This window comes from Sturnira hondurensis, unplaced genomic scaffold (assembly GCF_014824575.4).
Source record: "Sturnira hondurensis isolate 20B ecotype Veracruz unplaced genomic scaffold, ASM1482457v3 Scaffold0022910, whole genome shotgun sequence".
NCBI classification, from domain to species: Eukaryota; Metazoa; Chordata; class Mammalia; order Chiroptera; family Phyllostomidae; genus Sturnira; species Sturnira hondurensis.
Genome location: NW_028095541.1, coordinates 5,706,389 through 5,732,621, shown reverse-complemented (window position 1 = coordinate 5,732,621; position 26,233 = coordinate 5,706,389). Strand labels below are relative to the sequence as shown.

General features: G+C 37.3%; 1 protein-coding gene across 8 annotated transcripts in view; it reads left to right on the top strand.

Annotated features, from left to right (window-relative positions):
• Positions 1 to 26,233, top strand: part of IFT88 (intraflagellar transport 88) — a 224,533-nt gene that overhangs the window by 58,100 nt on the left and 140,200 nt on the right. For 7 of the 8 annotated variants that reach the window (XM_037037259.1, XM_037037260.1, XM_037037264.1 and 4 more), the window contains 9 exons: positions 10,700 to 10,756; positions 11,933 to 11,989; positions 12,577 to 12,640; positions 13,359 to 13,428; positions 15,336 to 15,426; positions 18,512 to 18,616; positions 19,858 to 19,960; positions 21,215 to 21,329; positions 23,172 to 23,403. In XM_037037259.1, the coding sequence (XP_036893154.1) occupies positions 10,700 to 10,756; positions 11,933 to 11,989; positions 12,577 to 12,640; positions 13,359 to 13,428; positions 15,336 to 15,426; positions 18,512 to 18,616; positions 19,858 to 19,960; positions 21,215 to 21,329; positions 23,172 to 23,403 (894 nt within the window). The remainder of the gene's footprint in view (positions 1 to 10,699; positions 10,757 to 11,932; positions 11,990 to 12,576; positions 12,641 to 13,358; positions 13,429 to 15,335; positions 15,427 to 18,511; positions 18,617 to 19,857; positions 19,961 to 21,214; positions 21,330 to 23,171; positions 23,404 to 26,233) is intronic. The other variant, XM_037037262.1, reaches the window with a different exon arrangement.

The following is a 26,233-nucleotide window of genomic DNA, read 5'->3' as shown; positions in this document are numbered from 1 at the left end:
TGCATCTCCTGTTTCCTCTTCATTCCCCCCAGCAACTTCAAACATCCAGGTCTTTCCTGGTGCTGCTGCCATCTTCCCTACTTCGGTAGGGGAGGAAGCTGCTGATTTGGCTGTCTTCCAGGGATCCTGCAGCAGCTGCCCATGGCCACAAGAGCCAGCCCCAGGGCACAGCAGCCTTGGTCCCCACACAGGTCCTAAGGACTTTACTGTCCCAACACATTCTCCTTACTGCCTGTTTTTCAATGTCCTCTACAGTTTTGGCCTCCAAACTTCATATAAGCTGTGATTCTGTTGGCTGTTCTCTCTGTTGCTCAGAAAATTGGTTAGGTGTTCTAGCTGGGTGCAGGGGAAATCTGCTCCAGCAGTGGGCTCTGCTCCCACCTACCTTGCCACCATGTTTAGGTGACTTTTTTTTCTTCTTGAGCATTGTTAAAGGTTTGTTAATCTTGTTTATCTTTTTAAAAATCAGCTTTAGTTTCATTGGTCTTTTGTATTGTTGTTTTATTCTCCTGTCATTTATTTTCACTCTGACTTTTACTATTTCCTTCCTTCTACTTAACTCCAGACTTTGTTTTTGATTCATTTTCTAGTTCTTTGAGGTGTCTGGTTAGATTGTTTATGTGAGATTTTTCTTGCTTTTTGAGGTAGGCCTATAATAATACTATGAACTTCCCTCTCAGGACTGCTTTTGCTATGTGTCACAGATTTTGGGTTGTCACTTGTTCAATTTCATTTGTTTCCAGGTAATTTTTTATTTCTTTCTTGATCTCATTATTTTCCATTCATTGTTTAATAACATGCTATTTAGCCTCCATGTGTTTGAATGTTTTCTATTTTTTTCTGATTTTTTGAATTTTTTGAATGTGTTTGAATGTTTTCTATTTTTTTCTGTTGATCTCTAGTTTTATACAATTGTGTTTAGAGAAGATGCTTGATACGATTTCAATCTTCTTCAATTTGATAAGTCTTATTTTGTGTCCTAACATGTGGTTTGTCTTCAGGAATGTTCCATGTGTACTTAAGGAGAATGTATATTATACCGTTTTGGATAAAATGTTCCATAAATATCAATAAAATCCTTCAGATCCAGTTCATCATTTAAAGTCACTGTTACCTTGTTGATCTTTTGCCTGGAAGTTCTATTCATTGGTGACAGTGGGGTGTTAAAATCCCCTACTGTGACTGTATTGTTGTTGATCTATTCCTTAATTTCCACCAATTTTCTTTATATATTTCGGTACTTCTATGTTAGATGTATATATTTATAAGGGTTATATTCGCTTGCTGGATTCCCCCCTAAATATTATATAGTGACCTTCCTTTTCTCTTTGCCTTTGTTTTGAAGTCTATTTTGTCAAATATAAGTATTTCTACCCCAGTCTTTTGTTCACTTCTATTTGCATGGAATATTTTTCCATCCCTTGAATTCAGTGTACATCTTTTTTTTCTGAGGTGGCTTTATTATAGACAGCATATAAATGGGTGATGTTTTCTTATCCACTCAGCTACCCTGTGTATTTTGATGGAGTATTAAATTCATTTACATTTATGGTTATGATTGTTAAGTAGTTATTTATTGCCATTTTATTCTTTATATGTATGTTCTGCTCTCTCTATTTCTTTTTCTTCTTAAATCAGGCCCTTTAACATTTCTTGCAGTACTGGTTTGGTTGTAATGGTTGCAGGTCCTTGCTTTTTATCACTTTGAGTATTTCATGCTGATCCCTCCTGGCCTGAAGTGTTTCTGTTAAGAAATCTGCTGACAGCCTTATGAAACCCCTCCATTGTAGGTAGCTAATTGTCTCTCTCTTGCTGCTTTGAAAATATGTCATTGTGTTTAACCTTTACTGTTTTAATTATGATGTGTCTTGGTGTGGTCTCTTTGGTTTTATCTTCATTTAGACTCTCTGTGCTTCCTGAACTTGGGTGACTTTTTCCTTCACCAGGTTAGGGAAGTTTTCAGCCGTTATTTCTTCAAATGAAGAAAGTTTCTCAATCCCCTGCTCTCTCTCTACTCCTGGTACCCCTATGATGCAGATGTGGTTATGCTTGATGTTGTCCCAGAGGTCCTTTAGACTCTTCTCATTTTTTAAAATTCTCTTTCTTTTTGATGTTTTGCTTGGTGCTTACTGTTGTCCTTTAAATCACTGATTGGATCCTCTATTTCATCTAACTTGCTGTTGATTCCCTCTAGTGTATTCCTCATTTATGACTCGTTCTTTTTTAGTTTATGTGTCCTTTTTAATGCTTACGACCTCTTTTAAGTTCTCACTGAGATCATCAATTCTTTCCCTGTGGCCCTTGAGTATCCTTATAACCATTGTTTTAAACTCTGCATCTGGGATTTTTGTTGCTTCCATTTCATTTCATTTTCTTTCTGAGGGGTTTTCTTGTTCTTTCATTTGGGGCCCTATTTTGTCTCTATGTATTAGGTAGATCTGCTGTGACTCATAAACTTGTTATGATGACTTTATGGTAAAGGCATCTTGTTGGAGTCTCTGGCACAGTCTTCTGGATCACCTAGAGCTCCATGTTCCAGTAGTGTTTCTTGTGGGTTATGTGTATCCTGATGTTGTAGATGAGTCTTGAATGCTGTTGGCCCTTTTGTGAGTGGAGTTAACCCTTCAAGGCTGGCCGACCATAAAGGTAAACCTCGATCACCTTGTAGAGATGCTGTGCAGGGGCTTCCCCCCTAGGTTGAGTTGTTCCCAGCAGGGTCTGGTTCCTGCCAGAATTCCCCTTTGGGTGTGCTGCTTGTGTGGCTAGTTGGGTTGAGCTCTGGTGTGGTCTGAAGCCCATCACTGATTGTGTTGTTCTGGGTCCATGTGGGCATGGTTCAAGTACAGGTCTATGTCAGATGTGTGTAATCAGTAACCCTGAAGCTACTACACTGTTTACTGCTTGTGGCTGTGTCTACTGGACCTGGGTGTGTATGGGAGGGGCCAATCTGTATATAAGGGTCAGCTTCCTCCAGCTTAGAGCTGGGGGCAGATCTGTAAAAAGACTGAGGCTCCCTGAGTTCTGTCTCCACCTGTCAGCTACTCTGCCTCCCCTTGGGGTTAGCTGGTCTTCCTCTAGAGTCTTTCAAAGAAGACTAAAGTGAACCCAGACTGGGTGTGAACCACAGCCCCTTCCACAGGTTGGGAGCTTATTAGGGCATGGCGACCGGGGATGGGAGAATAGGGCTAGTTTGTCCCCTCCCTGGGGATAATGCAGTCAGGCACTCAGTGAGGGGGAAGTGGCCCCTACTCCAGAGCCAAAACACTCAGTCTCTGCCAGAGTTTCCAACTCTAGTTCCCCAACATGGGCTCGTGGCAGGTTCAGAATGGGTATAGCCAGTCCTCTCCTCTGCATGAGCAAGCTCAGCCACCCAGGGCTCAGGGGAACAGTTCTAAAGAGTCTCAGCCATTGCAGTAATGCTGAGACAGCCTGCAGGACTGGGCTAAACACTTTGTCCCAGTCCCAGACAATAGCCTCGGAGGGGATCACTTTTTTAATGTCCCCATATCGAGCTGCTCTTCCTTCTCCCCACAGAACTGAGCCTAGTGGGTGGGATATTCAGAGTTTGGGAGGGCTTATCCAGTCTCCCTTTGGGGGTGGTACCCACAAGCCTATAGGAAAGGGGCAGGCACTTCTTTCTCTCTCCAGGGTAGTGAAGGCTTCAGCTCACTGAGGAGATATGAATGACCCTCTTCATTGTAATGTAGCCACCAGTCCTTCCCATCTGATTCCTGGACAAAATCTTCTCTGCAAGACATGGTCTGAAAGTACCAGCTCTGCATGGCAGTCTGGTCCCCTGCTCAGCTGAACTCAGCAGGATGGGCCAGCCAGGTGATTCAACATGTTGAGGGTTGAGCGCCATCTGTGTGATTGAAGTGGGCAACTCAATCCCTCTCTCCAAAGCCAAACAGTTTAATCACTGTCTGGCTCTCTGCTGAGAGCCTCCCCAGAATAAGAGGGCCCCGAAAGTCACTGCTGGTGCAGTTAGCAGACCTCTCTGCAGGACCTGAGTGTGGTAGAGTGGGCTCACCAGCAGTCAGAGAGCAGGCAATGTACTCCCCAGGCTGGTGCTGTAACAATAGGAGTGTCTGACCCAGAAAAGGCGGCATCTGGGTCTCCCAGGTGGACTGAACGCTATGTGGATTCCTCTTCCTGTCTCTGTTGCTCTGGGTTAAGGATCCCTGCATGGGGTTAAGACCTCACCCTCCTAGAGAGGGGGTGGGAGTTTTGTAGTCCCAATATCCCTCAGGTCACTGCTAAACCTGGTGCAGCGGCTAGCCTTTTTCACGTTTTTGCCCTTCTTACCCGTCTCTATGGAGCTTCTTTTGTAAATCTTTGGTTTTAATATTTGAGTTCATCTGTCCTTCATTTTATTATTCAGGTTTATTGCTCCAGAATTTATGTATAAATCTGGTCTAGGACCAGGAGCAGGTTAGTGTAGCTTCCACCTACTCTGCAGCTATCTTGGAATCCTCTCCACTGTCTGTATGTTGCTATAATGCTGCTGTGAACATGGCTGTGTGCATATCATTTCTAGACCCTGTTTTCTTTTTTCTTTTTAATATATTTTATTGATTATGCCATTACAGTTGTCCCATTTCCCCTTCTTCATTCCCCTCCACCCTGCACACTGCCTCCCATCCACTTTCTCCCCTGCTTTATTTCATGTCCGTGGATCATACAGATAAGTTCTTTGGCTTCTACATTTTCTGTACTATTCTTAACTTCCCACTGTCTATTTTCTACCTACCATTTATGCTGCTTATTCCCTGTACTTTTTCTCCCTCTCTCCAACTTTCCACTCCCAGCTGATAACCCTCCATGTGATCTCCATTTCTATGGTTCCGCTCCTGATCTAGCTCTCCTCTTAGTTTGCTTTTGTTTTAGGTGTGGTTGTTAATAACTGTGTGTTTGCTGTCCTTTCACTGTTCATATTTTTATCTTCTTTTTCTTAGATAAGTCCCTTTAGCATTTCATACAATACGGGCTTGGTGGAGGTGAACTCCTTGAACTTGACCTTATCTGAGAAGCACTTTATCTGCCCTTCCATTTTAAATGAAAGCTTTGCTGGATAGAGCAATCTTGGATGTAGGTCCTTGGATTTCATGACTTGGAATACTTCTTTCCAGCCCCTTCTTGCCTGTAAGGTGTCTTTTGAGAAATCAGCTGGCAGTCGGATGAGAACTCCTTTGTAGGTGACTGTCCCTTTATCTCTTACTGCTTCTAGGATTCTCTTCTTATCTTTAATCTTGGCTAATGTAATTCTGATGTGCCTTGGTGTGTTCCTTTTTGGGCCCAACTTCTTTGGGACTCTCTGTGCTTCCTGGATTTTCTGGAAGTCTGTTTCCTTTGCCAGATTGGGGTTCTCCTTTATTATTTGTTCAAATAAGTTTTCTACTTGTTGCTCTTCGTCTTCTCCTTCTGGTATCCCTATAATTCGAATGTTGGAATGTTTAAAGATGTCCTAGAGGTTCCTAAGCCTCTCCTCATTTTTTTGAATTCTTGTTTCTTCCTTCTTTTCTGTTTGGTCATTTTTTTCTTCCTTCTGGTCCACTCCATTGATTTGAGTCCATTTCTTTTCCATCACCATTGGTTCCTGTGCATTTTCCTTCATTTTATTTAGTGTAGCCTTTATTTGTTCCTCTAATTTGTGACTAAAATCAACCAGTTCTGTGAGCATCCTGATCACCAGTATTTTGAACTGTGCATCTGATAAGTTAGTTATCTCTTTGTTCTTAGAAGTATTGGCTCTGGGGCTTTGAGGTGTTCTTCTTGAGCCATAATGTTTTGGACTGTTTATGCCTGTTACTTATGAGGAGCGGAGCCTTAGGTATTCACCAGGGCAGGGCAACCCAGTGGCTTGGTTGTGATGCTGTATGTGGGGACAGGGTCAGAGAGGGGCAATGGCATTTGTTCCGCTCTCTCTCAGACTTCAGTCCCCTCTGCTGCTTCCCCCAAGCAAACCGGTGCCAGCTCCTGGGTGTGTGGGCCTGTGCACCGTCCAGGACCCTGTGGGTCTCTCCAACAAACTCTCTGTGAGCCTCGGAGCTTCTCCCGGTACCTCGACCCTGAAATTTTTTCCAATTGGTGCTTTTAGGCTTTAATTCCCATCGCTGGGGCCCTAGTCTGCACGGTCTGTCTCACTGCTCGCTCCTTTGTCTGGTTTATCTGAGTGTGAATGTGTGACCGCATTCAGCCAGCTACCTTGCTCCCTGACTGGGCTAGACCCTGTTTTCAATCATTTGGATAAATACTCAGAAGTAGAATTGCTGGATCATAGATAATTCTGTTTTTAAGTTTTTTAGTAATTTCCTTACTGTTTTCCATAGTGTATGCATCATTTTACAACCCTAGTAACAGTGCACAAATGTTCCAATTTCTCCACATCCTTGCCAACACATGTTCTTTTCTTTTCTTTTTTTTTTTGAGAGTGGCAATTTTAATAGGTATGAGGTGATTCTCATTGTAGTTTTGATTTGCATTTCTCTGTTGATGAATGATGTTCAGTATCTTTTGATATGCTTGTTGGCCATTTGTATATTATCTTTGAAGAAATGTCTATTTAATTTCTTTGCCCATTTTTTATAGGTTATTTGATTTTGTGTGTTCTAGGAGTTATTTATATATTCTAGATATTAATCCTTTATCAGATGTATGATTTGCAAATACATTATCCCATTCTGAAGGTTGCCTTTTCAGTGTGTTGATTATGTCCTTTGATGCACAAAATTTTAAAAGTTTGATATAGTTCCATTTGTCTATATTTGCTTTTGTTGCCTGTACTTTTGGTGTCATATCCAAGAAAGTCCGATATCATTAAACTTTTCCTCTGTTCTCTTCTAGGATTTTTATAGTTTTAGGTCATATGTTTAATCCTTTTATCCATTTTGATTAACTTTTGTGTATGGTGCAAGATAAATGTCTAAGCATTCTTTTGCATGTGAATATTCAGTTTTATCACCATTATTTGTTGAAAAAACTGACTTACCCCATTGTGTGGTCTTAGCATCCTCATTGAAGATCATTTGACCATACATGAGGGTTTTTTCTGGGCTCTTTACTCTGATTCATTGATCTGTTTTTCTGTCTTATACCAGTACCACACTGTTTTTATTACTTTAGCTTTGTAATCTGTTTTGAAATCAGGAAATATGAGTTCCCCAACTTTGTTCACTTTTTTAAAACTAGTTTTGGCTATTCAGGGTCCCTTCAGATTCCAAATGAATTTTAGAATGAATTTTTCTATTTCTTCTAAAGATGGCATTGGGATTTTATTAGGAATTGGGTTGAATCTATAAATTGTTTTTGGTAGTATAGACACTTAACAATATTATTAAGTTTTCCCATCCATAAACATGGATTTTTTATATATATTTGAGTTTTCTTTAATTTCTTTCAGCAATGTTTTATAATTATATTTTATATCAAAGAATTGCTTAGGCTTTTGAGAATGTAAATATTATTTATGTAATATGTTTACCTAAGTCACTCGTTGTTTAAAAGATATTTGTCTTTCTAATTTTTAAGGTTACATAACCATTGATTCTTCAAAACATTGGTGCTTAATTTACAAATTACTACTCCTTCTTAGGATTAATGTCACTTGATTAATTAATATATATTCCACCAGTACATTAATTGCTAGTATTAATTTTTCAGTATTACTAAATTTCTGTCATTCAAAGCGTAGACATCTGACCTGCACCGTGCATGGAATCTGCCAAGCTTCTTTTGTAGTTTAAAATGGACAAGGTTGATACTAAGTGAAATAGTGAAGTATAGAAAGTTCTGTGAGAAAGAGTATAAATTGTTATGGGACCGTAAATAAAGATTATCTGACACTGAGACAATCACAATAGGCTGCTCCAGATAAATTTACATTTGAATGTTAAAGGGTATGTACTGACCTTAGATGTGGGAGGAGAGGGATGACAGGTGAGGGTGTGAGGTGAATAAAGGAAGAGACTGGGCAGGATCCACTCTGTCTGAAGAGGTCTGACTAATGCTAAAAACATGATTTGATTATTTGTAAGTAGTTAAAAAGAATAATACTTTATGTGTGTGCTACTACTATTATTCCTTATATAGAGAGAGAATATATATAAAGAATATAAACCTTTCCTTCAGTTTGTTCTCAGAAGTCTTGAGACCCTATTCTTTCCAGCTTTTTCTAAGACCTGTTACCTGTCAATTAGGTCAAGTTTTTAAATGTTCTTTCAAAACTGATTTGAGAGAGAGAGGGAGAAGAAGTAGGGGGGCAGAGAAAGGGAGGGAGAGAGACATTGATTCATTGTTCTACTTATTTATGCATTCATTGGTTGCTTGTTGTATGTGCCCTGACCAGGGATCAAACTAGCAATCTTGGCATATCAGGAGGATGCTCTAACCAACTAAGCTACCCAGCCGGGGCTTTAATGTTTATTGTTGCTGTTTCTAGAGAGAGAGGAAGGGCCGGGAGAAGGGGAGGGAGAATGAGAGTCAGAGAGAGAGGAAAGAGAGGCTGCATTCTCCTACACTCCCTGACAAGGGCATGCACTCCGACCAGAGATCGAACCTACAACCCGGGCATGAGCCCTGAGTGGGAATCAAACCAGGGCAAACAGACCCTGTATAGCCTTACATTATCTCTAAAAAATTTTTTACAATCTCTGGAATTCATTCAAAAACAACCAGACATATAGGAGGCAAGACTGCCTAACCAAAAGCCAAGAAAAACAAAAGAATGAAAAGAAATCCAGTAAGTGATACATATGAGGTCTATCTGGAAAAAGTCCAGCCACTGTTAATATAAGGAGAACAGGTTGCTTGACATCACTGTAACTTGGCAACCAAGGAAAATGGACTGGAATGTGCATGTGTGAACGACAACCTCAGTGTACTAATCAGTGGGGGTGGTAGATGCTGTTGAGTGAGCATGTGCACTGTGTGGCCATCACATTCAAAATGACTGAGTGAGTAGAGCAATAGATCTGCATCAGATTTTGCATTAAGCTTGAGTATCCCACTGTGGAAACTATTTGTATGATTCAGAAGGCCACAGCTATGGGCAGCTGGTGATTGGCAGCTTCATGACAATGCACTCACTCATGCATCACATCTCGTGCAGAGTTTTTAGGTAAAACATCAAATCACCCAGGTGACTCAGCCCTCTTTCAGCCCAGATTTGGCACCCTGTGACTTCTGGCTTTTCCCAAAACTAAAATTGAAAGGGAAGAAGAGATTTCAGACTGTCAATGAGATTCAAGAAAATACAATGGGGCAGCTGATGGTGACTGGGAGAACTGTGTGAGGTCCCAAGGTGCCTACTTTGAAGGGAACTGAGACATCATGTTTTATGTACAATTTTTTTGATTCTTTTATCTTCTTCAATAAATGTCTCTATTTTTTATAGTATATGTCTGGATACTTTCTGGACATATCTCAGTATGTCTGTGCTGTACAATATGGTAACCACTAGTCACATGTGACTATTTACATTTAAATTACTTAAAATTCAATAAAATTTTAAAATGCAGATTCTTGTTACAACCAGCCACGTTTCAGATGCTCAGCAGCCACATGTGGCTAGTGGCCGTCTCATCAGACAAGGCAGATACAGATTTCCCATCAGTGCAGGAAAGTTCTACTGAACAACAGTCTTAAGTGATTTCATCTTTCACTAGAGAGAATTCACACTTACTTATTTCTGCAGGGGCACTAGGAATCCTGGTTCACCTTAATCCAATTGAGTTTAAGATGATCCTAAATTGGACATCAGTCTTTATGATGGCTGATATACTTCTAATTTAACTTTTCAGTCTTAGCCTTTTGAGATCACAGTCTAAAACTGGGATTATTACCAGGGCAGCCACCTTGGTAGGCCCCTAGCTCTCCTCAAGCCTGTGAGCCTACAAAAAGCTATGGACAGCTTCTTAGCCTTGCTTTGGAATAAGCAGATGCCTGTAGGAGAAAAGCAGACCCTAATGCAGGCTCACCTCTCAAGCCTTCCCCTTTTATATGGAGAACTTGTAATTCTTTACTTCCTCAATGGTTCTCTAAATGTATTCCAACTGATATTTTACAAAATTGTTTTTGTCTCCAGGTTATTCATTCTTAGTGGAAATGTTACTTAAAACAGTAGTTCATCATAACCAGAAGTAGAGCTTCTGTGTTGATGTTTTCATCAAATGTTTCTAATAAATATGCCTAACAGCTGACATGTTTAAGTCAGTTTTACCTGCATGGTCCTATTTGTTTCCAACTACAATTTTGTGATCAGCATACCTTGTATCCTTATTTCAAAGGTGAGAAACTTTAGGTTCAAAGAGACTAAATAAACTCAGCTAGTAGAGAAAGAGCTGACATTTGACCCCATATTCTCTGACTCCAAATCCTGTCTATTGTTAGACCTAGTGGCTGGCAGTAGTAATAAGTATGTGTGGTAAATGATGGAAGCAGCCATGAACACTGATCTTTCCTATAGGCACCTCTGGTCGTCCTAAAGTCCCTTTTCTCCTGTGAAATGAATCCAGAATAAGTCTTCTTCCCAATACCTAAAATTCCTGGGCTCCTTAATATGTAAGATAATTTAAAAGGAAATTATTCTAAATATTATATAAACACTTCTCTATTGATGAGGCTATATTTCCCAGCTTTTCCAATTTTCTATTATATAACCTAATCTGAATTCTATTAACTATGTCTTTTTTTCCTCCCCAAGATAACTGCTAAAATACCAAGCACAGCAGTTACTAGACCTGTAGCTACTGGATATGGGGTAGGTTTTCTTAAGCTGAAAATATTAAGATGCTTTTTATTATACATAAGAGTTTATTTCAGGCAGTTCTTAATAATTCTGTCTATCTTTCAGTCCATGTCCCAGATATATTTTCTGTTTTGAATAATTATGAACATTATAAAAGTCTTATTTGATTAATAGCTTCAAATATTCTAGTCACTTTGATTATAAATATATCAGAAAATATATTATTACCTTTTTCAATTTATAAATCTTGTGTGTTTATTGACTTCCTTTCATTTTTTTATGTAATATAACCAAGTTTCATGAGTATTTCATTCATACATTTTATGTGAAGTTTTATGTTATATAAATGTAAATAGGTTGTTAATTTTCTTAAAACTTACTAATCAAATCATTAAAAAGTAAAAAGGGGCTAAATAGTAATAAAAATACAATAAAATTATTAGACTAAATAAATAAATAAATAGTAAAATTTAAGAAAAAATTCAAAGGCATATATTTTGGTGTTACTCTTATTTGCGATATTTGGAGGAAAGATGCTATGTAAAAATCTATAATGAAAAATCTTTTAAATGTTGCCCAAACTTGGATATTTTAGCTTATGCAAAATAATAAAGGAACTGGAGAAACATGAGTGAGGTGGGGGTTGTCTTTATGGTGACACTTCTCAGAGGTCAGAAAAATGGTTTCAGAATCTAAAGGTCCAGGGCACTTGCCTTCATGCTGTCCCTTTATATGAATAAAGAAAGTAGCCTTTATACATAAATAGGGTGTCTGTGTGTCATGTGAAACATGCCTTTATTAGTCAGCCCATATATGTATTACTTAAAAATTTTGTTTTTGGTGCTGTTTTAGAATAAGAGAAAGCAAACATTTTCTGTGAAGGGTTTAGGCTTTCCAGGCCAGACAGTCTCTGCTGCTACTCAGCATTTGTGGTGCTAGAGCAGCCACAGATGGGCGTGGCTGAGCTCCAGGGGAACTATTTACAAGGCTGAGGGTGGTAGTTTGCTGATGCCTGCTTTAGAGTTGTACCGTTTGATTCTGTGTCCTCAGGTGATACATGGGAAAAATTGTGTTTAGGTTCATTTGCCAAGAGAATGAAGAAAAACATTTAAAAAGTTGTAAAACTTTTGAAATAAAATTAAGTATAATTTTTTTGAAATTATTTTAACTTATTTTTCTGTTTACTAGTCCAAAACATCCCTGGCATCATCAATGGGAGGAAGACCTGTGACGGGGCTGATCCAGGTATTTGTCATGTGGTTCATTTGGCCTTCTCTCGTGACTTAAAATATTATTACCAAAGTTATCTTTTCTTTATTATATTATTTTAAAATGCTAAAGAGGATGTTACTGATATAATGACCCTGATTATTTAAAGTGTGGGCTACAGGTTGGACTGTTTGAAATCTTTAGAGGCCCAATCTCTGAATGTCCTGAGATTTCAGAAGAGACCCCATTGGAGAGTGGATGTGGACTGATGGTTTGCTTGTGTAGTACACTCTGGGGCCCATTTTTCTATGCTGTCATTTACACCCATGTCTGATTGTTTTCATGGTCATAGAAGATACCAACCAAAAGTAGGGGAGCAGGCAGGTAATTGGCTATATAAACTGCTGTGTAAAAATCTGTGAGTTTTTTTCAAATGGAGTAAGCCCAGTTAGAGCAAGGAATTACACATTTGTAGGGGGAAGCGAAGAGACAAGATTGATATAGAGGAGCAGATGCACAGAATAAGCAGACAGTGATTAAAAATCAGTATAAAATTGCAGTTATATTAAGATATGTCACTTGCAGAATTGTAAGTACATTTAAATGATTCCTGTTCTTTTAAGGATGGAGTTACTAGACCTATGACAGCAGTGAGAGCAGCAGGTTTTACCAAAGCAGCTTTGAGAGGTTTGTAATATTGTCTCTACTGACTTTTTTCAGATCTTTTCATATTTCTTACTATTTTTGTATGTGTAAGTATTATTACCACTTAAATTCTCATGTGGCATTGATTACAAGGTGTGCCATTATCTTAGTTACCATAAGAAAGAAAAGGGCTGATACAAACACTCTGCATCTCAATCGGGATGGTGGTCACACTGACATATAACTTCTCAGATTGTACCAAATTGTACATGAAAAATTTGTGTTTTATTTTACATAAGTTAGAGTTTGATTTTTAAAAAATAAAGGTAAAAAATAGTATTTAAATATAAAATGTAAATAATAATTTAAAAATAAAATTATTATGACAAAAACTAATGTATATTTACCAATAAGATCAATTAAAAAGCCAATGCCAGTTTACTGCTCACATGACTGATAATTTAGAGTTCATAATAGGAATAGATTACTGTGGAGGAGGAGTAGATACTGAGAGAGCATCTCAGTTTTGTTTTTATATGTTAACACACAAGTTTTATTTACATAGTTTTCTGTGTGTTAAAAATCTCACCGATTTCTTGATATTCAAAATGTTTATGTAGGCATGATAAATGTCCTGAATGTTCAATAAATTGATAATCTGAGCCATTTAATAAATAATTAAATATCTAGTACAAGGTTTCTTATTTTCTTCAATATGCTGAGTCACAGATTAAATATGAATTCTTGAATTATGTCTCAGGCTCTGCATTTGACCCCCTTGGTCAGTCAAGAGGCCCTGCTCCTCCTTTGGAAGCCAAAAATGAAGATAGGTATATAATTCATTATGTTGTTGTTTTATTGTTATTACATAGTTTTTTTATTTTCCAAATATGTAATCCATAAGTATTTTAAGTTTGTCTCAGCAGAATAGTAATTACATTATCATCCCTAGTTCTTGGAAGCAGCAAAAGAAACAAGCCTAAGAAAATAGCCATGTGGGTCCTGTGTGGTTTTATTATATTATTTAAGTTGAAGATATATCTAATTTTAATGGAGCCTAATATTAATTTTCTTGAAGGCCAAATAAGGTTGTAAATGTAATAAGATACACTTATTTTAAGGGGATATTTCAAAGAAAAAAATTACAAGAACATATAAGAAGTTAGCTTGTCATATCAGTATTGAGAAACTTAATTTTTATTGAATTAGCTTAGTTTTGTGTTAGTGGTTAGAAAGTAGCCAAAAAACTATTGTACAAATTCAGCTGTATGTATTTAATGGTACCCAGGTACCATTGATGTGTACATTTTACACATAGTTTTAGAAGCAAACACTTGCTGAGGACTCACTATGTGCCGGGCACTGTGCCAGTACTATATGTAAATGTAAAGCACAAAAATCACTTGGTAATACTAATTAAATGGCAGGACTGAGATGTGAACCCAGAATAGTAGAATAGCTTAAGAATAATATAGGAAATGGAGAAGCCAAAGAACTTATATGTATAATCCATGGACATGAACTAAAGGGATGGGAATGCTGGTGGGAGGTGGTTGCAGGGTGGAGGGGAATAAAGGAGAAGAAAAAATGGGACAACTGTAATAGCATAATCAATAAAATATACTTAAAAATAAACAAGAGTTCGAGTTACAGGCAAAAACAGCAACAACAAAATTTATATTGATATTTTAGGTTTTATAATAATAGTCAGCAACATTTCTTAGAGTGTTTCAGACAACCAGAAAATAGAATTCTGTACTTCGCTGTAACCTTTATGAAACTACCATCCATTATGCTCATTTTTCAGTTAGAATTTTGCAGATAGATCTCTGTATCCCATTTGATGAGATTTGTATCCCACCTGATGAAATTCATAGGCAGGTTGAAGAATAAGATCCTATAGGCAAGGCTATGCTGTTAAATTTATTCCTGTATTCTTTTTAAAGATCTCATTTTTTGAGGATTAAGAGAAATAGAATGTATTTTGATATACTTATAAAATATTATCTAGGTACTTTTGTGCATTTGGAGTGTTGTGTTATTTGCTGGAAGCAAGTGGCAGCAAAAAGAAATTGACGCTTTTGAAAGGTGACTGATTTGAGGTGGTATGTTTGCTACTAATGGAATCAGGGGTTTTGAATTTCTCACCTTGTTAGAAACCTTCTCTTTAGTACCTATCTGGTAGTAAATAATAATAATTGTGTTACCTCTTTTATGGAGGGCTTCAGTTTTCCTAACCACCAGAAAAAGTCCCCATTTGCCACTCATCTGAAAAAAGGATCTGCTTTCTCCTGGGGATGATAATACAACAGCATGGCTCCCAGACTTCCTTACTGCATTTAAGTCCTGGCTCTAATTTTCTGTCTGTGTGATCTAAGGCACAGCATTTAACTTTCTAAACCTGTTTCCCTATTAGTAAGAAAAATAATGATAGTATTTGTAGCAAATGTGATTATGAGAATTAAATGTCATAATTGGGGTAAAGCATGTTGCTCAGGATGAAATTACACTTATGCTAAGTAAATGTTAACTGTTTTTACTGTTATTCTGAGTAATTATATAATGCAATTATTAAAAACAATGGTACATTTGCTGTTTAATGCCATTTATACATTTGTCTCATCTATGACTTTTCACTTTTAAAAGCACTTACAATGAAAATGTTTAAAGTAAATTAAATCTTAGTATCAGTATATATTATTGGTGTTGAATGATTACCTGCTTTCTTCTTTAACAGTCCAGAAGAAAAGATTAGACAATTAGAGAAGAAAGTAAATGAGTTGGTAGAAGAAAGCTGCGTTTCCAACAGTTGTGGAGACTTAAAACTGGTAAGTTCATACACTGACAGGAGTCAGGATGATAAAATATGTATATGTGTTTATTAGGTTTTATTCATGCACATGTGGAAGCATAAATATTTTTATTTTGCTATTGACTGGCCTTCAAGTTTTCACTGAAAATTATTTTGAGAACCTGCAATTGTCACTCTACTTCATCAGCTCTGATGTCAAAAAAGTTAGCTGATTTTGTAATTTTTATATTGGTCACTTCAGTAGGGGAGAAATCTTTAATGTATTTGTTGATTAAATTTTGCTGCCTGGTAGACTATTGGATTAAACCCAACCTGCATCCACACACAGTACAAATGGCTCTTTTCTTATTTAAGCCTCACTACCCTAAAGTATTTTTTCTTAAGTAGAATGAAAAATCATCCTTTTCTTGTTGGGAATCCTACGCTGCTTTTTAAAAATTATTAAACATGTTCTTTTAATCTGCTTTTGTTCACATTACTTTGTTATACTATACAATTTCTGTGACTTTCATTATCTGATTAATGAACACCATTAGGAAGAATCATTTGGTGTGAAAAGCCTCTTTTGGGGATCTGCACATGTACTGACACACCAAGGATTTGGAGAAAGCAGCCCAGGAGTTCCAGCCATGATGGAGACTTAGGTAGAAAAATTTCATTTCCTCGCACAACCAAAAGAAGGACAACAACAAATTTAAAAACAAAAAACAACCAGAACTGCCAGATATTCAAACTTCATGGAAGTCTGAAAACCAAGGAGTTAAAAAAAAAATTCATCCAGGCTGATAGGAGGGGTGGAGATGGGCAGCAGAGGTGTAGAGGACACACAGCCAAGGAAGAGGCTGGTGGACCAGTTGGTCCCACATTTGTGGGCCGATAAGTTCGGAAGAACCACTGGGAAGTGAGACAGACTGCAGAACCCAGGGTTTCAGCATGGGAAACTAAAGATTCAAAACCTTTGGATGTAAAATCTGCGGGAGTTGTGGCAATGGAAGAAACTCTCAGGATCATAGGACAGTCCATGGGAGAGGACCACAGGGTCCTAGAACATACACAAACCCACCCATCTGCAAATCAGCATCTGAAAGGCCACAATCCACTTGTGGGAAGTGAGGGAAGTGATGGAAAGTAGGGCTAGAGCAGAGCCAGCAAGTGGCATTATTCCCTCTCTGTTCCTTCCCCTCCTTCCCCCACAGACAGCACCACAAAGCAGCACAGAGGGTTGCCCCACCCTGGTGAATACCTAAGGCTCTGCCCCCTACAACATAACAGGTACACCAAGACAAAGAGACATGACCCAAATGAAAAAACAAATCATAATTCCAGGAAAAGAACTAAGTGATGAGGAGATAGTCAATTGTCTGATGCAGAGGTGAAAAACACTGGTAATCAGGATGCTCACAGAAATGACTGGGCTTGGTCGCAAAATGAAGGAAAAAATGAAGGCTATACAAAGTGAAATAAAGGAAAATATATAGGGAACCAAAGGGAAGGAAAGGAAACTGGGGCTCAAACCAAGAGTTTGAAGCAAAATGAAGAAATAAACATCCAGCTGGAACAGAATGAAGAAACAAGGATTCAGAAACATGAGAGGAGGCTGAAAAAGCTCTGGGAAAACTTTAAATGCTCCAACATCTGAATCATAGGGATGCCAGAAGGAGAAGAGGAAGAGCAAGAAATTGAAAACCTATTTGAACAAATAATGAAGAAAAGTTTCCCCAATCTGGCAAAGGAAACAGACTTCCAGGAAGTCCAGAAAGCACAGAGAGTTCCAAAGAAATTGGACCCAAGCAGGAACACACCAAAACACATCATAATTAAGTTACCCCGGGTGAAAGATAAGAAGAGAATCTTAAAAACGGCAAGAGAAAAGAAGAGAGTTACGTACAAGGAGTTCCCATAAGGCTATCAGCTGATTTCTCAAAAGAAACCTTACAGGCAAGAATGGACTAGAAAGAAGTATTCCAAGTCATGAAAAGCAGGGACCTACACTCAAGATTGCTCTATCCAGCTAAGCAATCATTTAAAATGAAAGGCAGGTAAATGTTTCCCAGATAAGGTCAAGTTAAAGGAGTTCATCATCAAGCCCTTATTATGTGAAATGTTAAAGGGACTTATCTAAGAAATAGAAAAAGATAAAAAATATGAACAGTAAAATGACAACAAACTTCACAACTATCAACAACTGAACCAGAAAACAAAAACTAAGCAAACAACTAGAACAGGAATAGAATCACAAAAATGGAGATCCCATGGAAGGTTATCAGTGGGGAGGAGGAGGAGGGGAGAAAAAGGTACAGGAATAAGAAGCATAACAGGTAGGCACAAAATACACGGGGGAGGTTAAGAACAGTATAGGAAATGGAGAAGCCAAAAAATTTATATGTATGACCTATAGACATGAACTAAGGGTGGGGGGGAAATGCTGGAGAGTGATAGGGTGCAGGGAGGAGGGGAATAAAGAGGATAACAAAATTGGGACAACTATAGTAGCATAATCAATAAAAAAAGAAGAAAAGGGAAAAAAGCTGCTTTTGTAGCTCATAAATAAGACTGGTGCTTTTTTAGATCTAGTTCTAAAAAAAAAAAATCCCCTGTTCAATTAATCTGTACTTAGTCCCTCAGTAGAAATCATTCTGAGTAGAATGTGAGAGCCAAACTAAGCATCTGCTGTGACACTGAGTAGCAGTTATCCCATGACTTGTCTGGATTTTAGGTATCCCAGAAACAAAACCAATCCATCTAAATTGTTATCTCACAAGATGGAATTAAAAGATTAATATCCAAAGATTCAGGAGTTGGGGGGAAAAAATCAAAGATGGTCAAACCTAAAAGTAGTGTAAGGAGTGGTGATAAAGAGACAGGACTTGGAGCAAAACTTCTGTACATTTTGCCCCTCCAAGCATAAGCACATATTTTTATGATGGGGAGCTCCACTTTAAACAAATGTCTGGGTTTGTTGTCAAGGGAAGTGTGTGGTTAGGGTACTGCCGGCCCTGGGTATCCTGGGTTGGATACTGTGTTCAGCTAAGCTATATGCAGGTGTTTCCCAAATGCATAGATGCTCATAATGAGTGCTCAGAGTGTAAACTTTATTTTAGGCCTTGGAAAAGGCGAAAGATGCAGGAAGAAAAGAGAGAGTGTTGGTGAGACAACGTGAGCAGGTGACATCTCCTGAAAACATTAATCTGGACTTAACATACTCAGTAAGTATGAATTACCTATTGTGTAAAATTACTTTGGCTAGGATATGCAGATTCCAGAAGTCTTTTACCTTTTTAATTTCATGTTTCCTTTTATTTTTAAAATCTTAATGAACCTCCAATGCCTAGAATTAGATTAATAATAACCTTTCTTTGAACAAGAGTTCATGAGACATTTTATCTTAAGTCTGTGCAAAGGTCTTTTATTTAGTTTGTTTTTAATAATTTAGTAAGTACTCACAAACCCACCAGCCAATGAATGACTCTCTTTCTTGAAGACTGGTAACATTTATGCTCTCTTCAATATGATGACTTTAATGAGATTCTTATGTGGACTTTTGGCCTGTGATTTTCAAGAACTTCAAATGAGGCAAATAAAATGTTCTGTGAGGGTAGCAAAAGAAACAAATAGCTAATTTCCAGCAAAATTTCTTTAATTCTGAAAAGATAGTTCTTTGATGTTGATAGTGTTGTGCAAGAAGGTGTATTTTCGGTGGAAAAGTCTTCATATGCCAAACACATGGAAAAAAGGACATTTGAAACTGAATAAGAATTTTTAGATGTTTACTATTTGAGCTAATATTTTTAATTCCATTATCAATTTTAAATGATTATATTTTTACCTCTAGAGGTAATTTGCTATAACTTAATGACTTAAGTTATTTATTGACATAGTTTTTTTTTATATTTTTTATTGCCATTTATCCCCCCATACCCTCTTCTACCTGCACCCAGCCCCTTCCCTTCCGCCATCACCATCCTGTTGTTTGTGTCCATAAGTTTTTTTTTGCTCAATCCTTCCATTTGAACTATAATTTTGCATATAGAGAATTACTATTCAAATAAAGAATCAAAGTATATGAAAAGATATTTCTACTTGAAATTTTATTTATACTTAGGAAAAGAATTTAGTTCACTATTTTCCCCATTTCTTCTATCACCAGAAACATTAACAAGACACGATTATTCTTTGTAGGTCTTCCTGAGGTTAATGGATGGCAAATACTATCTAAATTAGAAAGAATACATAGAAAATTAAGGTAACATTCAGAGGTCAGCCTTACCTATCTGAATGTTTTGGTTCATTTGGAATGCAAGATTTTCTCCATCTACTTCATTTCCTAATTGGTTGGGTGTCTTGGTATAAGTAGCTTTGTTATAGGACTTTAATCTCTAGAAAGATTAAAGGCAAAAGAGGCCTAAAATGGTCATTGTGTGTCTTTTGCAATATTTTTTCCCTTTAGGTTCTTTTCAATTTGGCCAGTCAGTATTCAGCTAATGAGATGTATGCGGAAGCACTAAACACATATCAAGTTATTGTAAAAAATAAGATGTTTACCAATGCAGGTAGGTGTTTGTAGTCAGTTTGTCTAATAAGTATAGTTATTTTGTTGTGTTCATGTTTCCTCATTTTATGGTTCCTTACACTGGAATGCTCTATGCCCTAAAATAAATTTATATTTATATAGAGGTGTCATGTTTAAAGATACTTTTTATATGGAAATCCACACAAATGCAAATGAGGAAATGCAGTTGGTATGAGGTATTGGGTTGACAAAAAAGTCCATTATGTTTTTTTCTATAAAGTAAAGGACACATTTTTTCATTTTTACCAATAACTTTATTGATCTGGATATTTTGAATATGTCAGCTATCTCTCGTTATTGGCTTCTAGTGGGTAGAGGCCAGGGGTCCTGCTAAACATCTTCCAATGCATAAGACAGCCCCAAAGCAAAAGATTATTTGGCCAAAATGTCAACAGCGTCGAGAAACTTTGCAAACCACTTTTGAAACGTTCAATCAGTCCCAGCACCTTTTCCATACACTCCAAAAAAATAATCTTTTTGCATTTCAGTTGCATTTTTACCTTTCTTAAAATAATAAAGCATAATACACCTTATGTTGCACATGTTCTTCCATCTTCAATATTAACATGTCTATCTACTGAAATTTACCAATTTTTATAAGTTTTGTTTAAATGCATGCTGACAGCTGCCACAATACAATTTAACAAAACTGTTTTGAATGAAGTTAAAGACAACTAAGCACTGCTAGAGCCATCATATGGAAGAAACATAACAGACTTTTTGGCCAACCCAGTATATTACCTAATAGTAAACAAAAAATGTGTTCTGTCATCACAGAACACATGAGCCATGGCAACTCCATCGAGCATGTTTCCTCTTGTATAATACATCTCCAAGAGGCTATAGTTTACATCTGGCATGCATATTATTGTGTAAATTTTGGTAGCAGTAGTAAAGTTTATTAATATCATATTAAAATGTGTATGGCACTTTTTAGCCTGATTTTAAAGTCCCATGTTTTCTTAGAATAATACAACTCCAATTTTCTAAGGTAAATCAGGTTTTTTTTTAAGCTAGATTTTTAGGAATCCATCTGTCTTCAGTTCCATTTCCACATAGAATTCGTGTGTGGATACATGAAAATAATATGACTGTGTTAAATGGACAATCTTAGGTAGTGTCTAAACCTTTATAACTTGAGAAAAGTGTCAAAGAATATGAATTAAGGTTATATAAAATATAGACAAAATGAAAAACATAGACTATTTTACATTCATTCATTTTTTTTAATTAGGAAGATTGAAAGTGAATATGGGAAATATTTATTTAAAGCAAAGAAATTATTCCAAAGCCATTAAATTCTACCGGATGGCATTAGATCAAATTCCAAGTGTCCATAAAGAAATGAGGTGAGTTTACATAACAATAACTTTGTAAAATTTGTGTTGTATCTCAGAAACAAGATGACTTCTGATCTATTATCAGTGAGTTGAACGTTTTGAGATGTTTGTACATGAGAGGTGTTAGATTCGTGTCATGTCTGTACTTGTACACATTTGTATAATGACAAGTTAAAGACATAATATATGATCAGTTGAAATAAAACTAAGCTACTTGGCCTACATAAAGGATAACTACCAAATACAGCTAACTGCCAGCACCAAAATCAAAATTTTGTCCTTTCCAACACATCAGACTCTAGAATGTAAGGCTAGAAATTCAGACCCTTAGACATTTGTGCTATAGATTGAGCGTGAAATTGTGGGGGAGAAGGGGTTGCTTCTGAATCTTAGAAGAGGAGGTTGCAGGGGTAAACTGGGACATTTTTCTATTCCTACAGTATTTGAAAAGCAGACACAGTAAATTACCTTATGGGCTGGTAATAACCTTGGGAACATAGGTTTCTAGGATACTGTCATAATTTCCTCCAGGCCCAGTACACTCCCTCTGTGAAAGTTAATTGATTTGTAAATGCCACCTTCTATGATCATTATTTTTTAATTATGCATGATATCTTATTATCATCAGTAAATATCTGGCTTATAAAACAGTGCCCTTGAAGTACTTTTAACCAAGATGAAGCCAAGAATTTGAGCATTTTAGAAAAAGGTAATAATATTAGACAGCCCATGTTAAGTGCTTAATTATCAAGAATCAAGAGGCACTATAGTAGTTAAGTTGAGGGAATAATCATTGAGGACAAGAATGGTCAGGAAAGGCATTATGAAGGAGGTGTACTGGATAATGGTCACTTAAGTGGAGAGAAGGGGAAACATTTCAAAGGGAACAGAATGAGAAGAGTCAGAGAGGTCAGTGGTTATGATCTGACCAGAGAACTATGAATGAATGAGTGTAGTTGAAACAGGGATTATGTTGATGGACAGTTAGGTAAGATGGGATCACAACCTAGAATGTCTGTAATTAAAAGATGCACAATAACAAGTATTAAAGAGATGTGGAGAAATCGGAAACTGGAAACTTCATGCATTGGTGATGTGAAATGGTACATCTACTTTGAAAAATAATTAGGCAATATCTTAAAAAATTAAATACAGATTTATTGTATGACCAGTGGTACTGTATGTACCACTCGCAGGTACATGACTCAGAAAGTGCAAACATAACATCACAGGGGTCATATGCAAATGTTCTTAGCAGCATCATTCATAATCACCAAAAATGGAAACAATCAATGTCCATCAAATAGGCTGTTGGTGAATAAAATGTGGTGTGTTCATACAATAGAATATGAGTTGGCAGTATAAAAGGAATGAAATGCTGACCCACGCTACAATATCAGGAACATTCAAAAGATTATTCTGCTGATTGAGGGACACCATCACAAAATATCACATTTGTGTGAGTCCATTTATATATAACATCTAGAAAAGGCAAATCCAGAAACACAGAAAGGAGGTTAGTGTTGCCAGGGCTGGAGGCAAGAATGGGAGTGACTGCTGATGGACACAGGGTTTTGTTGTTGTTGTTGTTGTTATTGTTTTAGGATGATGGAAATTACTGATGAGACCATGGTTATAGTTCCACAACTGTGTGACTATAGCAGTGATCATTGAATTAGATACTGAAAACAAGGAAATTTTATGATATGTGAATTTAGCCTCAGTAGAGCTTTAACAAAACAAAACAAAAAGTCGAGTGGGAAAGAAAAGATGAAAACTATCTGTAGAATGTCTTGACTTCTGTACTGAAGAGTTCAGACTTAAAGCTAATCCCTGTTTATTTCTCTTTAGGATTAAAATTATGCAGAACATTGGAGTTACATTTATTAAAACAGGCCAGTACTCTGATGCCATTAATTCATTTGAGCACATAATGAGCATGGCACCAAACCTGAAGGCCGGCTTCAACCTCATTCTCAGTTACTTTGCTGTTGGAGATCGAGAGAAAATGAAGAAGGCTTTCCAAAAACTGATTGCTGTCCCATTAGAAATTGATGAAGATGATAAATACATTTCACCAAGTGTGAGTATGAGGAAGACTGTGGTAGCTAGCTCTTAGTTACCCTTGCTTTTCTGTTTCCAGAAATGAAAAAGTTGGAGTGTGTGACTTCTTAGGTTTCCCCTAGCCATAAAGTGTTTCAATTAAATAAGATTAATTAATGTGTTTTATCATTTTCATTTATTATTTAAATTAGCTTGAGAATGGGAATCCACTAAAGTAGAAGTAGAATGTATGATTAAAACAGATTGACTGTACAGTTTTAGTCAGAAAAACAAAGAATATTAGGAAAAACAAGATTACATGCCATTCTTAATATGAAGATATATTAAAGAATAATATAAAGTGAGAGATCCAGGATGGGGGAGGAGTGAGTGGAAGTTGCACTAACCTCCTCCCAGGACCAATCTGGAATTACAACTAAATTGTGGAGAAATCATCTGGGACAAACAACTGAACAATAGTGAGAGTGAAGCCTTATAACCATAAACAGACAGAAGAAATAGCTTCAGCACAATGTGACTGGTAAGGAGTCTGGTGGAGATGTGAGAGGCCCAGCTCGGCACCTACAGGTGGCAGCTAAAGTGACAGAGGGATATTTAAGTGGCTGGTTGGATCCCCCTGAGAAGTGTGGGGTCTAAACCCTAAGCTGGGATCCTTAGCCTACAGCACCAAAGTCCAAAAAGTACACAGGTAACATCCAGCTGCAAAAAGTGGTTGGGTTGCTCCCTGCCAGAGATGGATGGCTGAAGATGCAAAGAGCCATTTTAAAGGCCAACGCATAAGTCTTCATTTGCAGCCTCTTACCCTGGGCTCTGGCAAAGGACGGGGTCAGAGTGGACTAGAGATGCTTGAGGAGAGACTGTAGACGGAGGCTTTGGGGAGAGAACTGAGAGAGTAGCCTCTGGGATCCTGGTGCTGAGTCATCCCCCATGCTGCAGCAGCCATGGTGCTCAGGCAGTCCACTCCCTTCGGAGTGGCAGCAGCATGTGGGGAAGCAATAACCCCACCCCCAGGAAGGACTCTGTCCCGCCTTGTGGTGCTGAAGCCTGACTGCTGTGTGCAGTCATTGGATTAACAACTGAGGGAGTCAGCCACAAACAGTAGATCCCTGGTAGAAACCAATTTCCTTGTCAGTCTTGAACAGGCGTCCTAAAGCAAGATGGGGTCACCGTCTCACATCCCCAGAGGCAGAGCAAGAAAGAAAAAACAGTGGTAGATACTAGATGCTACCAGGATGAAATCCACCATTGTCTTCTCCATGATTTGCAGTATTTTCTTTCCTGCATAGCTTTTTGACATTCATCTCTTGTCCTTCAAGTTTGTGCATATTAAGTCACTAGATTTTATATTATAGCTTATTTCAGTTCACATATTTTACTCCTCCCTTCTCTTACCCCATTTAACCTTCTTCTTTCCTCTATTATTTTCATTTTGAATTTTGGTTTCTCTTTTGCTACACCTTGTTTCCATTCCACGCTCTTACTATCTCTAGCTTGTACAGCCTCTCAAAACCAATTTCCTTGTCAGTCATCATCTCACATTCCTTTTCCTGCTCTTAATATACTCATGTTCTCTCTCCACCTTTAGCAATCATTGCTTTTTGGTTGTGAATAAGGTAGTTGATTTTGTATTTTTTCAGTTTTATTTCTAGATCTTCACTATTTTTGTATTTCAAACCTCAAATTTTACTGTTCCCCTTTCCTACATTTTTTGTCTCAAATTTTAATTTTCCCTGCCTTAGCCTCTTTTTCTTATTTTTTCTCTTTCATCCTGCCTTTTTTCTTTTTCTTTTTTTCTTTCAATTTTTAATTTTTCCCTATCGTAGTCTGGTTTTCACTCCTCACTCTTAGTATTCCCACTCCCTCTATCATCTCAAAGTCACTTCTCTTTCCTCTAGATATCTCTTAAGCTTTTCTTTCTTTTTTCCCTCTTATTCCTATCCCATATATATTAATTTTAGCTTATTTGTTGTTCATAGTGCTGTGGCAGATCTTTTTCTCCAATTTGGTTCCTATTTTTTATTATTTATTTACTTTTTTCCTTTTTCTTTCTTTCTCTTCATTTATTTTATTCTATTTTTTAAAGTATATGTTATTGTTTATGCTATTACAGTTCTCTCATTTAAGTTCTTTGGCTTTTTCATTTCCTATACCATCCTTACCCTTCCATGTCTATTTTGTACCTACCATCTATGCTTTTTATTCCCTGTACCTTTTCCCCATTCTTCCCCCACCCTTCCCACTGACAACCCTCCATTTGATCTCCATTTCTGTGATTCTGTTCCTATTCTATTTGTTTGCTTCGTTTGTTTTTGCTTTCTTTTAAGTTCAATTGTTGATAGTTGTGAATTTCTTGTCATTTTCTTTTTCGTAGTTGTGATCTTCTTTTTCTTAGATAAGTTCCTTTAACATTTCCTATAATAAGGGCTTGGTGAATCTCACCAAGGTCAAGTCAACTCTTTTAACTTGACCTTATTGGAGAAGCACTTTATCTGCCCTTCCATTCTAAGTGAAAGCTTTGCTGGATAGAGTAATGTTGAATGTAGGTCCTTGCCTTTCATGACTTGGAATACTTCTTGCCAGCCCTTTCTTGCCTATAAGGTTTCTTTTGAGAAATCGGCTGATAGTCTAGTGGGAACTCCTTTGTAGGTAACTGTCTCTCTTTCTCTTGCTGCTTTTAGGATTCACTCCTTATCTTTAATCATGAGCGGTGTAATTATGATGTGCTTTGGTGTGGGCTTCCTTAGGTCCATCTTTTTCTGTTTAAACCTAATACTGTATGCTTCCCTTCTCTTACTCCATTCTGCCTTCTTCATTCCCTTTTTTATTTAGGATATAAATTGTACATCCCC